The 13,985-nt window shown below is 46.1% G+C and overlaps 1 protein-coding gene and 1 pseudogene across 1 annotated transcript in view; both read right to left on the reverse strand.

Moving 5' to 3' along the window:
* The window catches only part of LOC131904048 (protein argonaute-4), a 37,265-nt gene extending 28,827 nt beyond the window's left edge, over positions 1 to 8,438 (reverse strand). Inside the window, exon 1 of the mRNA XM_059254969.1 lies at positions 8,357 to 8,438. Coding sequence (XP_059110952.1) covers positions 8,357 to 8,375 — 19 coding nt within the window. The 5' untranslated portion in view covers positions 8,376 to 8,438. The remainder of the gene's footprint in view (positions 1 to 8,356) is intronic.
* On the reverse strand, positions 2,935 to 3,865 carry LOC131904431 (exosome complex component CSL4-like; annotated as a pseudogene).
* Positions 8,439 to 13,985: the final 5,547 nt, after the last annotated feature.

Consider the following 13,985-nt stretch of genomic DNA (forward strand, 5'->3'; position numbering starts at 1 on the left):
ACAACAGTGTATAACTCCAGTTCTAGAAGATCCAGTGCCCTCTTCGGGCCTTCATGGGCACCAGGCACACATGTGGTACAAACATGCAGAGAAAACACTCACATACATAATTGTTCTTTTTAAATTGAGATATTGAATATACTAAATTTCTCTAGATTTCTAAGTGGTTAGCCATGTTGCTATTATTTTTAATATAAGGATCAAAGTTAGACAGTTATGATTAATTTGTCTCATACAGAGGCTTACAAAATTATATACATTTAAAAATAACATATAGCAGGGCTGGAGAGATGGCTCAGAGGTTAAGAGCACTGACTGCTCTTCCAGAGGTCCTGAGCTCAATTCCCAGCAACCACATGGTGGCTCACAACCATCTGTAATGAGATCTGGTGCCCTCTTCTGGCCTGCAGTCATATATGCTGTATATATAATGAATAAATCTTTAAAAAAAATAAAAAATAAAAATAACATATAGCCAGGCATGGTCACACACACCCATAATCCTTGTACTGAAGATGGTAAGGGAAGAAAATTAAGAGCTCAAAGGCAGAATCCTCTCTCAAAAAACAATAGGTACCAGTGAGGTGGCTCAGTAAATAAAAACTCTGCTGCCAAGCTGGACAACCTCGTTTTGATACCCAGGACCCACATGGTCAAAGGAAGGAACTGACTCTGCTGGCATGATGTGCTCCACACATACACACACACACTGAATGCATTAAAATAATTAGGGGGCTGGAGAAACAACTTAGCCATTAAGAGCACTGACTGCTCTTCTAGAGGACTTGGATTTAATTCCTGGAATTCACATGGCAGCTCACAACCATATCTGTAACTCTAGTTAAAGGTGATCTGATTCCCTCTTCTGGCCTCTGTGGGCACTAGGCATGCACATGGTACACAGACATGCATGGAGGCAAGACACTCAATATAGATAAAATTAATAAAATAATAATAATAAATAAAAAAATAAACCCAGGAGCGTGATATAGTGCATGCCTTTAATTCTGGAACTTAGGTATATGCCCATGTGTGTGTGTGTGGAGGCCAGAGGTCAATATCAGTTATTCTCATCAATCAATCTCCACCTTACTTTTTAAAGATTTTTTTTTTATTTTTTATGTGTATGAGTATTTTGCCTGCATGTATGTATGTATACCACATGCTTGCCTGGTGTCCATGGACGTCAGAAGAGGACATCCTAACCCCCTGGAACTGGAGTTAGAGATGGTTGTGTTGTGAGCTACCATGTAAGTGCTGGAAACCAAGCTGGGTCCCCTACAACAGCAACAAGTTCTCTTAACCACAGAGCCCTCTCTCCAGCTCCCTCGATCTTACTTTGAGACAAAGTCTCTCTGAACCTAAAGCTCATTGGTTCAGCTAGACTGGATAGGCAACAGGAGTTCCTAAGTTCTGCCTGTTGGAGCACTGCCCCGTCAACTTCTGCTTTTTCCATGGATGCTGGGACTCAGATCCTCATGCTTGCACTGCCCACTAAGCCATTTCCCCGGCCCTACAAAACACATTCTCATATTTAGTTCTCCAAAAAGTTATGTAATGAATAAACAAAATAACTCATCGTTTACTCAACTCATTTGTACATACAACAGCTCTGTCTCCCTTCCCCTCCCTCTCTCTTCCCTCTCCCTCTTGACTCCTATTCCCCCTCAGAACAGAACCTCTATTAACCTCCATCAGCAAAGGATTGTGTAGACACAGGCTGCAGATACTTATCTAACCAATCTCCCTCTAATGAGAATATCAAGTGGACACTGGCCTAAAAAATAAGCATCTTTTCTATTATGAATAGGCACTGAGCAAAGTAGGTTGTGGTTACAATGGAAAGTTACAAGTTCTCTTATTGAAGTGACATTTCACTGAAAACAGAGACAATTCACTAAAAAGGGAAAGCTTTGAAATACTTGTCTGCTCTGTTCCAACATCACTTAAGGACACCACAGCAAGTATCTTCATGAAATTTGTATTGACAAATCACCATACAATAATATAATAGTTAAAGTACTAAAAATATCTTCCCATTATTCAATTAATTGTTTATTTTCCTCCTAATTTCAAAACTTCAAATGTAGCTGAGATGCAACTTTATGAGAAAGATCCATCCCCTGTATACACAAGACCCTGTGTGCAGGGTAGGACTTAGCTCAAGTACAAGAAATCACTTGTGGACCAGCAAGATGGCTCAGCAGGTGGAGGCACTTAGCTGTCAAACTTGAGTTTGACCTATGACCACATGGTGAAAAGAGTGAACTGATTCATGCATGTGTGCATACACACCATAATTTTAAAAAGGAGTAAGTTGTTGCTGGGTGGTGGTGGCACATGCTTTTAATCCCAGCACTCTCGAGAGGCAGATGACGGATCTCTGTGAGTTCAAGGCCAGCCTGGTCTACAGAGCAAGATCCAGGAGGGGCACCAAAACTACACAGAGAAACCATCTCGAAAAAGAAAAAAAAAAAAAGGAGTTTAAGTTGCTAAACTATCCTGTCTTCTATAGTAGACTCATAAATTCTCAGAAGAACTAAAATTCTAGTTCACAGTTTCCACACCTAACTTATCACCCAGCAAGTTGTATGAATTCAATAAACATGGAAGAGTATCATTAGTTCCAGGTAAAAACAAAACAGAAACATCAACCCTAATATGCAAAATGTGACAATTAGTTTTCAATAAAGCAAAAGCACATAATATATTAAAAAAGCACATATGAAAAGTACTATTGTGATGCACAGAGATCTATTCTGGGTGTGATAAGGCAATTACTAATCAACCCAATTACATCATATAGACAAATCAGCTTTGTAAAAAAATACACTTAAACAATCATCATAACATAAAAGTCTTACTAGCCCACGCTGTTCTCAAACTTGGAACTAACAATCTTCCTGTCTCGAATGCATGGGCCTTGGGTGCTCGTTACATGAATGTATTTCTGGCAGATTTTTCAAGAGGTGGTTGTGAGCTGACTGCAGGTACCTTAATAAAGACCATGGCATCTTGATGTTCTTTCATACTTGTACTCTTGGAAAGAGTTGACTCTGTCATTGGGGTAAAGTGTGGATAGGTTTGTAAGAAATCAGGCTGCACTCTGGCCACTTTCCGGAATTCTTTAGTGTGGGTCTTAGGGCATTGCATCTCACACCAGCTGATGGGAATCATCTGGATACCTGATTCACTGTCTGCTACCACTACCCCTAACTCATTTTCATCAGTAGTCAGCAGGTAATTGGACTGTGCATCACCGAGGGAGATAACTCTGGCCAAAACTATGTCACCCAGATGGAAACTCTTGTAAATTTCAACCTTGTCTTTTTCAGTTGCTCGGATATCTTTCGGGGATAGTTCCTCGAAAAGCATTTTTTTAGTGGTGTGGACCCCTACATACAAGATGTGTACTTTGGGGGCTGGAGAGATGGCTCAGAGGTTAAGAGTAATGGCTGTTCTTCCAAAGGTCCTGAGTTCAATTCTCAGCAACCACATGGTGCCTCACAACCATCTGTAGTGAAATGAGGTCTAGTGCCCTCTTCTGTCATGCAGGCAGAACACTGTATACATAATAAACAAATACAACAAACAACAACAAAAAAAAGATGTGTACTTTGGCAAAACGTGAGTTGATGCTAGAGACCTTACAGGTGACAACAGCGCCCACATCTGGAAGTAACTGGGACTGTTTCTCTCATCACAGACACCACAGGAAGAATGCCATTCTCACTGGTCTTCCTCAGGCAGCCGGCCAGCGACTAAAAGATGTAGCTGTGCGGATGTAGGTGTGGCTACCGGGGCTGCCTTCCTCCAAATTACACAGACGTTCACCGGGGATGGAGCATCTCACAGGTGGTGCCATGCTTGCCCCTGTCCAAAAACCTCCTGTTCTTTTTTTTTTTTTTTTTTTGAGATTTATTTTTATTTTATATGTATGGGTGTCTTGCCAGCAGCATGGGGCACAGGGTCCCCTTGGAACTAGAGTTAGAGACAACTGTTAGCTCCCATGTGGGTGCTGGGGATTGAACCCAGTCCTCTGGAAAAGTAGTCAGTGCTCTTCACCACTGAGCCATCAGCCCTGTGTCACAAAAGAGGGGTTAGGGCTGGAGAGATGGCTCAGAGGTTAAGATCACTGACTGCTCTTCCGGCGGTCCTGAGTTCAATTCCCAGCAACCATATGGTGACTCACAACCATCTGTAATGAGATCTGGTGCCCTCTTCTGGCCTGCAGGTGTACATGCAGACAGAATGCTGTATACATAAATAAATAAATCTTTAAAAAAAAAAAAGGGTTAGGTGAGTGACCACTTCTTTTAATAACCTTAGATCTATTTAGAAATTATATTCTAAAAATTTCATTCCAAAAGTCAGTTTCTTTGAGTTGGGCAAGCAGATTTATTTAGTATAACAATAAAGCATAGTGGCTAAGCCTCAGGAACCAAAATACCTGAGTTCCGGTTTGGTTTTGGTATTACCACTTCCTAACTGTATGGCGTTGGGCCTGTCTCTTGTCTTCTCTATATCTCAGCTTCCTCTTCTATTAAAACAGGGGTATGTGGCAGTCCCATCTATCTCGTAATACTCTAGTGAGGACTCCAGGAGATGACATCTATAAAAGGCTTAACATAGCGCCTTGTAACAGTTATATATCCAGTAAGTGTTAGCTATTATGATAGCTGCATAAAGATTATAGTTATTTAATATGCCCACAGATATTCTGGTTTTATATTCGTGGCATCCCTACAACTTTTTGACAGTCAAAAAAACAACTTTTCTAAAAACAAAGCATTCATGATTTAACTCAAAATGGATGAGATCACCCTTAAAGAAGGAGGCTGTCAGAGTAGGAATGAGACATCCCACTCTGGTCCTCATTTCCCCATGGAGCTTTGAGTCTTGATGAAGTCATTCACACTCTTTGAACCTTGTTTTTTCATCTGTAAAATGAGGATAGATGTCTGCCTTGTCTACTTCCCAAAGGATCAAATGAACTAATAGGCTCTGTTTGGTTGGTTGGCTGGATTTTGAGGGGTTTTGTTGTTGTTTTTGTTTTGATAGGGTCTTACTCAGTGGTCTAGACTTTGGACTCACAGTAATCCCCCTGCTTCAGCCTTTCAAGTGCTGGGATTACAATTATAAACCACCTGATCTGGCTCATATGAACTCATAATTATTAAAGTACTTGCTTTTTAAAAATTATTTATTTTGATGTGTTTCTTTTTTGTGTGGGTGTTTCTTCTGCATGTATGTCTGTGTACCACATACATGCACTGCCCACAGAGGCCAGAAGAGTGTGTTGTATCCCCTGGGACTGGAGTTAGAAACAGTTTCTCAGCACTATATGTTTGCTGGGAATTGAATCCAGGTCCTCTGGAACAGCATCCAGTACTCTTAACCACTGAGTCATTTCCCCAGCCCATATTAAGTATTTTACAAATTATAAAAGCACTACAAAGGGCTGGGGAACTGCAATTTAATGGTAGGGCAGTTGCCAATCATTCATGGAGCCCTGGGCTCCATCGCAACCACTGCAAAAACAAATAAACAAGGGCTGGAGAGGTGGCTCAGTGGTTAAGAGCACTGACTGTTCTTCCAGAGGTCCTGAGTTTAATTCCCAGCTACCACATGGCGGCTCACAACCATCCGTAATGAGATCTGGTGCCCTCTTCTGGCCTGCAAGCATGCATGTAGGCAGAACACTGTGTACATAATAAATAAATAAATAAATAAATCTTTTTTAAAAACAAACAAACAAACAAACAAATAAACAAGCAACTACAAAATAAAAAAGAACCATGCAAAAATTAAGGTTATAATCACTATAACCAAAATGAATGATAAAGGTCATCTAATTTTCTAAGTTACAGACAGAAGATGAACCTAGGCAGTGGCAGACGTAAGCAGGACCAAAAGGCCTCCAAGGATCCCCCCCCCCCCGCCCCCCCCGGGATTGTTGGAGCAGAAGCTCCAACACACAGCGGGTGGTGGCGGCAGTAGCACACCTTTAATCCCAATACTCCGGAGGCAGAGGCAGGGGAATCTTGAGTTCACCACCAGCCTGGTCTACAGAGTGAGTTCCAGGACACCCAGAGTTTTTATACAGAGAAACCCTGTCTGAAGAAACCAAAAAAAAAAAAAAAGAACCAACACACTAGATCTAGGCATGGTCTAATGGAAGTAAAAAAGTGCTTCTCCAGTTCTAAAACAGCCTGGAAGCAACACCCCCACAAGACCCACTGACTCCCTTTGTTCCGATTCCATGTTCAACAAGCAATTATTTGTTATTAACTAGGTTTCCAAGGTAGTCAGATACCAAGACAAAGTCTGCCATATAGCAGACAGGAAAAGTTACTCAACAGAGAAGATCTATGTAAAATTTCAGCTTAATCATTGGTGTCTTTTAAACAGGATTACTGAATATTCGGTCTCTACAAATTAAGCAATTCTAAGAAAACGGCTAAGTCTTCAGACCTGCAAAATCTAAAATCCAACAGAAGCGGGTGGGCAGCTGGTTTCCTGGGCAGTTCCTTTCATCGCCATGCTGATTCTTTTCATGAAACTCAGCTTGTGCACATAGTTACATAGTCTCTATATCAGCTAATAATTGCAACAGTTGCTTCAATTACAAGTTACTCATGGGAGGGAAGAGAAGAAACATTTGTTGAACATCTCACAAACGTAGCATTTCATTCTCACTTCAGTCTTACAGCACATAGTAGCCTGGTTTTATAGAAAAGGAAATTGAAGTTCAATGGAATTAAGTTGTGGGGAAGTGGTGGCGGAGGCAGGGAGTTATACAAGTATGAAATTACTATATTAGATTTGAATGGAACTCTTGACATATTCCTAAAGCCACACGCATGCTTTTATCTAGGGAACCAGGTCTGAAGTAACTTAGCATACTCTGTTGAGGTTTATCCAATATATAACTAACCAATGTAGCCCAAGCTGCTTCCAACTCTTTCTCTTCCTTTCCCCAGCCTCCCGGAAGCTGAGATAAGTATGCAACAGCACAGCAGGCTCAAATCTGTTTGTTTATAGTCAGGGTCTCAAGTAGCCCAGGCTGACCTAAACTCCTGATCTTCTTGCCTCCACCTTCCAACTGTTAGGATTATAAACATATACCACCATGCCCAGCTAAGCCAATTCATTTTCCAAAGGTTTATGAAATTTGAATGTGTGGGCCTTTAATTTTTTAACTTTAAGCAGTAAATAAAGATAGGGTTTAATTACTCAGTTATGTGAATATGTTCAAGTAAACAAACCTGCCAAGTTTCCAAATTCAAATAATAAACCTAATTTCCTATGTACTTAAAAAGCATACAACTAAGTCCACTACATAGACAGACAAGGTTTAAATATGAAAATTAATTCCATCACTGCCCCTAAACTTTGCCCTACTTAGCCAAGTCATTAGCAACCTGTTGGGGCTTGAGACAGAAGCACTAGGCTCCAATCACAGAGCATGCATGAGAGTTTGGAATGCTTCCTTGGGTTGGGGCAGAAAGGGAGATAGCCAGGGTTCACCCATACCATGCATGAGAGTTTGGAATGCTTCCTAGGGTTGGGGCAGAAAGGGAGATAGCCAGGGGCCACCCATACTATTCATGAGAGTTTGGAATGCTTCCTAGGGTTGGGGCAGAAAGGGAGATAGCCAGGGGCCACCCATACCCCAAAAGAATCCCACAGCTTCAAAAACACTTTCTCATTTGCTCCTCGCAAGCACTCATAACCCAATTAAAAGAGAATGCAGGACATTGATCTCTGTGTTGGCGAGTCCTGGCTGACGATTCTCCTGTCATTCAAGGTCTAGTCCACAGCACCCTGGGTCCGACAAACTGACAAGATACCAAACTTCAGGACCTCGAAAAAAGAATGGCTTTCAGGGGTTTGGGGGTCAGTGGGTCTCCCTTCCTCATCTGAGAAACCAGCTGCCAGTGCAAAGAAAAAAGGGGATTCGGCCCCACATCAAGAGCACCCCAAGGAAAAGGTGGGAGGCCTTCCAGGTTTGGGCCGGGTCTCCGCGTGCAGACACACGGTCCCTGTCGAGGCTCGGGCTAGCCCCGCGGCGACCGTGGACAGGGCTCTCCTGAGGTCTGCCCTAGCTCGGATGACTGGGGTCACCTCCGGAGCCTCCCTCGCTTAGAGCCCGAGTCTTCAGCCCGGCCACGGTTCCCGGCCCCTAGAGACGAGGGGACGGGGGACCCCTTCCTTCCCGGGGCCTGGCAACCCGCATCCGGGTCCGCGCGAGCGGCGGCGGGGCCGCGACAGTCCCTTCCGCCGGGTCCGTCCGCCCTCCCCTAACCCGGCCCGAGCCCCGGGTCCGGCCCCGGCCTGAGCGCGCTCTCCTCACCGGGTCCCAGCGCCTCCATGGCGGCGACAGGGGCTGCCTCGCTCCGTTCCCCGGCGCCTCCCGCTCCGGGCCCCGCCGCCGCTGCCGCCGCCGCCGCGTAACGCTTGCTCTCGGGAATATTGGCGCTGAAGCGGCGCCGCGAAGACGCGGGCGCTGGGCAGGGGGCGGCGGCGGCGGCGGCGGCGGCGGTGGCGCCCGGCCCGGGGACAGGGACCCGGCTTCTCTCACGGCTTTTCCGGCCTCGGCGACAACAAAAACAATCCCCGCCGCCGCCGCCGCCGCCGCCAGCTGGAGCGGGAGCGGGAGGCGGCGCGCGCCCGCCGGGCCGGGCGGGGGGGGGGGGGGGAGGGAGCTGGGGGGGGCGGCGCCGGGCGCGCGCACCCGGAGTCCCGGCCGGCGGCGCAGAGGGCGCGTGCGCGGTCCCGCGGCGCGCGGGGTCCGGCGAGTCGGCCGGAGTTGGGGGGGGGGTGGCGGGGAGGACACGGGCGCGCGCCCGACGCCTTCCCTGGGCTCGGCCCTCAGGGCGCGCGCCCGCTCGCCGCTCGGCGGAAACCTCCTCAGGCGGCGATCGGTCCTCGAATCCGCCCCTCGAAAAGAGCGGGCTTCTGATCCTTGCGGCCCCGCGGGCGCCGTCCTCCGCCTCTTCGTCTCAGGCAGCCCCTCTCCCCGCGCACCCCAGATGGCCTCCTCTCTCTTCACCCCCCCACCCCACCCCGATACCTCAGGCACAGCCGCCCTTCATTCATTCCTTCAGCCAACACCGCACACACACACACACACACACACACACACACATCCAGTCACCGTCCTTACCTGTGCTGCTGCAACAGCAGGTCCTCTTCTTGGTCCCACGACAGGTCAGCATGGCCACCGAGCCTCCGCAGCAGTCCGCTCCAAGGCAGCGTGTACCCCCGCAGGCGCCGAGTGCTAAAGGTTTCCAGTCAGGGCTTTATTGAAGACCCGACCCTAGTCCGGGCGTGGTGGTGCACGCCTTTAATCCCAGCACTCGGGAGGCAGAGGCAGGAGGATCTACAGAGAGAGATCCAGAACAGGCTCCAAAGTCACACCGAGAAACCCTGGTCTTGAAAAACACAAAAACAAAAAGACAGGACCGTAGGGTGTCTAGTCAACTGAATGGGGCAGCGGCGGTCTACTCGTTTAAAAGGCATTACACCGTAGTGTTCTAGTTTGCTAGGGCCGCCATTGAGTATCGCAGACTGTGTAGCTTTTTTTTTTTTTTTTTTTTTTGGTTTTTCGAGACAGGGTTTCTCTGTGTAGCTTTGCGCCTTTCCTGGAACTCACTTGGTAGCCCAGGCTGGCCTCGAACTCACAGAGATCCGCCTGGCTCTGCCTCCCGAGTGCTGGGATTAAAGGCGTGCGCCACCACCGCCCGGCGCAGACTGTGTAGCTTAATGCAATGGAAATGCATTTTCTCTCAGTTCTGGAGACTGAAATTCTAGTAAGATAGGGTAGCGGGGGGTTTCTTCTGAGATTTTCCCCCTTAGGTTGTAGATGTCTGTCTTCCTGTGTGATCACACAAAATTCCCTTTGTATCTTCTTTTTTTTTTTTTTTTTTTTTTTTTTTTTTTGGTTTTTCGAGACAGGGTTTCTCTGTGTAGCTTTGCGCCTTTCCTGGGACTCACTTGGTAGCCCAGGCTGGCCTCGAACTCACAGAGATCCACCTGCCTCTGCCTCCCAAGTGCTGGGATTAAAGGCGTGCGCCACCACCGCCCGGCCTTTGTATCTTCTATTTTTAGGTTTATTAATATTTTATGTGTCTAAGTGTTTTGCCTCCACGTATGTATTTGTGCCTTCGGAGGCCAGAAGACTGCACCGTATCTCCGGAATTGAAGTTACAGATCGTGTAATCTGCACTAGGAATCGAACCGGGGTCCTCTGCAAGAATAACAAGTGTCCTTAACCAGCAAGCCATCTTATCTCTACAGCCCACAACCTCTTCTTCTTATGAGGAAGATGGCTCACTGACAACCTGAGTTCGATCTCCAAGGCCGATATGGTGGAAGGAGATAACTGACTCTTGGAAGTTGTCCTCTGACCTCCACATGAGTGCCATGGGTACACCCCATATAAACAAATAAATAAATGAATAAATGAATAAATAAATAAATAGATAGATAAATAAATAAAATAAAATAAATAAATAAATAAATAAATGCTTTAAATTGTTTTAAGAAACAAAACCAGATCCTGAGCGGTGGAGCACTTGGGAAATGGAGGTAGGAGGAGGAAGAGTTCAAGGCCAGCCTCTGCTACCAAAGAATTCAAGGCCAGCCCGTGCTTTAAGAGACATTGTCTCCAAAAATAAAATAAAATAAAAACCAAGTCAGATATTAGCTTAAATAACAACGATGGGGGCGCAGAAAATTGGAGGAGAAAGTATTCACGAAATAAATGTGGGCTGGGGAGATATGTCCGTCAGTTAAAGTACTTGCTCTCTAAGCATGACCTGAGTTTGATCCAAGTTAAAAGATGCAGCAGCAGTAGGCAGCCAGGCATGATGGACAGACTTGTAATCCCAACACTGAGAAGGCAAAGTCAGACACATCACTGGAGCTCACTGGCCAGCCAACTTGGAGAGCTCCAAGCCATTGAGAGACACTTTCTCAAACAAACAAACAGGATAACTCCTGAGGAAGATCCATGAGCTGCTACACACACACACACACACACACACACACACACACACACACGAAAGACTGGTATACAAGTAAAAAAAAAAAAATAGCTAGAAGCTCAAGGCGTTTTGTTTGGTTTGGATTTTGTTGTTGCCAGCAGTTTTGAGACAAGGTCTCATGTGTCCCAGGCTGACCTAGAACTTGCTGTGTGACCTAGCATGACTGAACAGCCAATAGCGAGGGAGGAGGTGTAGGTGGGACTTCCAGGAAGGGAGAGTAAGTAGGAGGAGGAATTTAGGCTCAGAAAGAAAAAGAGACGCCAGATAGACAGCCGGGGCCAGACAGACACGGAGGAAGCAGGAAAGTAGGACATACAGAATGAAAGAAAGGTAAAAAGCCACGAGGCAAAAATGAAGATGAATAGAAACATCTTAAATTAAGTTAAAAGAGCTAGTGGGACAAACCTAAGCTAAGGCTCCATATCTTTGAGAGCTGGTTAGCTGCCCAAAGAAAATTCCAACTACACTAGAGTTAAGGGTAGTTATAAGCTGCTGAATACCAGTGCTGGGAACTGAACCTTGGTCCTCCAAAAGACTAGTATACACATTTTTCTGGCTTTTGTTTTGTTTTCGAGTCAGGGTTTCTCTGTGTAGCTTTGGCTGTTCTGGAACTCACTCTGTAGACCAGGCTGGCCTTGAACTCAGAGATCTGCCTGCTCGGCCAGTAATCACTCTTAATAGATAAGTCATCTCTAGCGCCAGGGCTCAAGTTTTCAAACCTGGTAGCCAACCTCCCTTCCCCACCTCACAGCATTTCCTCATACAATCTAAACAATGTTGGTGGAGCTGGAATTGAAGCTTAGTCGGGAGAGACCTTATCTCGCATGCCGGAAGAAGTCCTGGGTTCAGTTCCCCAGCACTGCCAAAACAGGTTATGGTGGCATATGCCTGAAATCCTAGCAATTCGGAGGTGGAAGCAGGAGAATTAGACGTTCAAAGTCATCCTCACCTACACAGTGAGTAAAAGGCTAGCCTAACCTACATGAGACCCTGCCTCAAAACAAAACTTTTTAAACAATGCTGGCCTGGTTTGAGGCAGACTTTCCCCCTTCAGATATCCCAACTCTGTCTTTGTTGGCTACTCCGTTATCTCCATTCCATTCTCAAACCCTCTTCCTAGTCACCCTTTCTGTTGCAGTTCTGTAGTCACTAAATTGCCGTGTCTCAGTTTGGGTAGCCTTCCTACCCTCCGCTTCCTGCTCTGCTTCCTGCTGTGGCTGAGAAGCCATGCCTCAATACCACTTCCCCTTCAGATCTCTCTGCCCGTTCGCTGCTCAGCCCCCTGTACCTCACACACTTCCAGGAAAGGGATGGGTAGAGAATTCGCCTCTATTGCCAATACTTGAATTATTATTTTCTCCTATTAGGTCCTCTTATCCCCTGGCCACCACTCTAGGGCCTCCTTTGATGATGCAATCAACTCAACTCCTTGCTTGTATCTCAGTCCAGGCCTGGCTCCCCACTGCTCTATAAATCCTTGAGGGTAGGTCTGAAGCATGATCCTAATTAGTCTCTACTAATGTTCAGACAGAATAGAACATCCTGTCTCTATGAATCCTTAGACTGAATAGGGACTGAGATCCTGTCTCTACCCACCTTATATTCCTGTCTCTGCCTCCCATGTGCTGGGATCAAAGGTTTGAGCCTCCTAATAGCTGGGATTAAAGATGTGTGCTACCGCTTCCGGGTAGCAAGCCCAGTGGTAGCACACATCTTTAATCCCAGCACTCAGGAGGCAGAGCCAGGTGGATCTCTGTGAGTTCGAGACCAACCTGGTCTACAGAGTGAGATCCTGAACAGGCACCAAAACTACACAGAGAAACCTTGCCTCAAAAGAAAAGGTGTGTGGCCTCCATGGTTAACTAGTATCTAGCTCCACCCTCTGATCTCCAGGCAAGCTTTATTTGTCAGAACACAAACAAAATCTCACGCAGCAACACAGGTCTTAGGCTTTATTCAAGTATTCAGATTTGTGTCTCTGTTTCCTAACAACCTTCCAGGTAGCAAATGCCTTTGGGGGTGGAGCTTATGGAATGAACGAATGAGTGAACAAGTGATGTGTCAATGGTGGAAGCTACAAATGAGACTCTCTGGGCAAAGTGCCAAGCTTCTCTGAGTGAAGATTTCTTTTTTTAATCAGATAGGTCTGGGTTCCAATTCCTGTTCTGTAACTTACTAACCCTAAGTACCTTCCCCTCACCGGCTGAAGGTCATCTCAGAAAGGGAGCTGAATCCTCTAAGCCCAGTGTGTGCTCTTGTGTGTTGGGGATTGAGGGAGGACGCACCCAATAATTGCTACTTCTTGTTCCTTGTCCTTCCCCAGCTAAAACCCATAATGCAGTGTCTCTGTTGAGCCTCTGGGATTGTCCCTCGAGAGACAGTATGCTCCAGATCTCAGCCCAGTGTAAGAGAAAAGAACAGATCCCTCAGGGACTAAACATGTTTACACATTCTGTACCCGAGCCACTCAAAGAGAGGTGCTTGGCTCACCCATCTGGAGAAGAGAGCTGGGCACACAGAGCATGCTCAGTTATGGTTGGCGAAGGAGAATGACCTACTTGAACTAATTAGTGCTGTCCCAGAGGCAGGCTGTGCCAAAGGGATTCTCACTGGTGGATGCTGAGCTCACTCACAGGTTGGACTCCAGTCACCATCTACCTGTGATACTCCATCCTTGTGTCTGCTCTGATCTGTACTCTGACTCAGCGTCCCTTCCTGCCAGCATTTCTGAAAGTCCATCGCTTACACATGGAGAAGGAACTTCTTTTGAAGTTGACCAGCTGCAGTAGGGAGGAATCTTGCTGTTCTTTAGCTGTGAACCTCTCAACTCAAACCAATTTTTTTTAGTTTGTTTTTTGAAACTAGGTCTCTCTCTATTGCCCAGGCTGGCCTAGCCTCAAGCTCTAGAATTACAGACATATACCACCATGTCCA

Source organism: Peromyscus eremicus, chromosome 2 (genome assembly GCF_949786415.1).
Source record: "Peromyscus eremicus chromosome 2, PerEre_H2_v1, whole genome shotgun sequence".
Taxonomy (NCBI): domain Eukaryota; kingdom Metazoa; phylum Chordata; class Mammalia; order Rodentia; family Cricetidae; genus Peromyscus; species Peromyscus eremicus.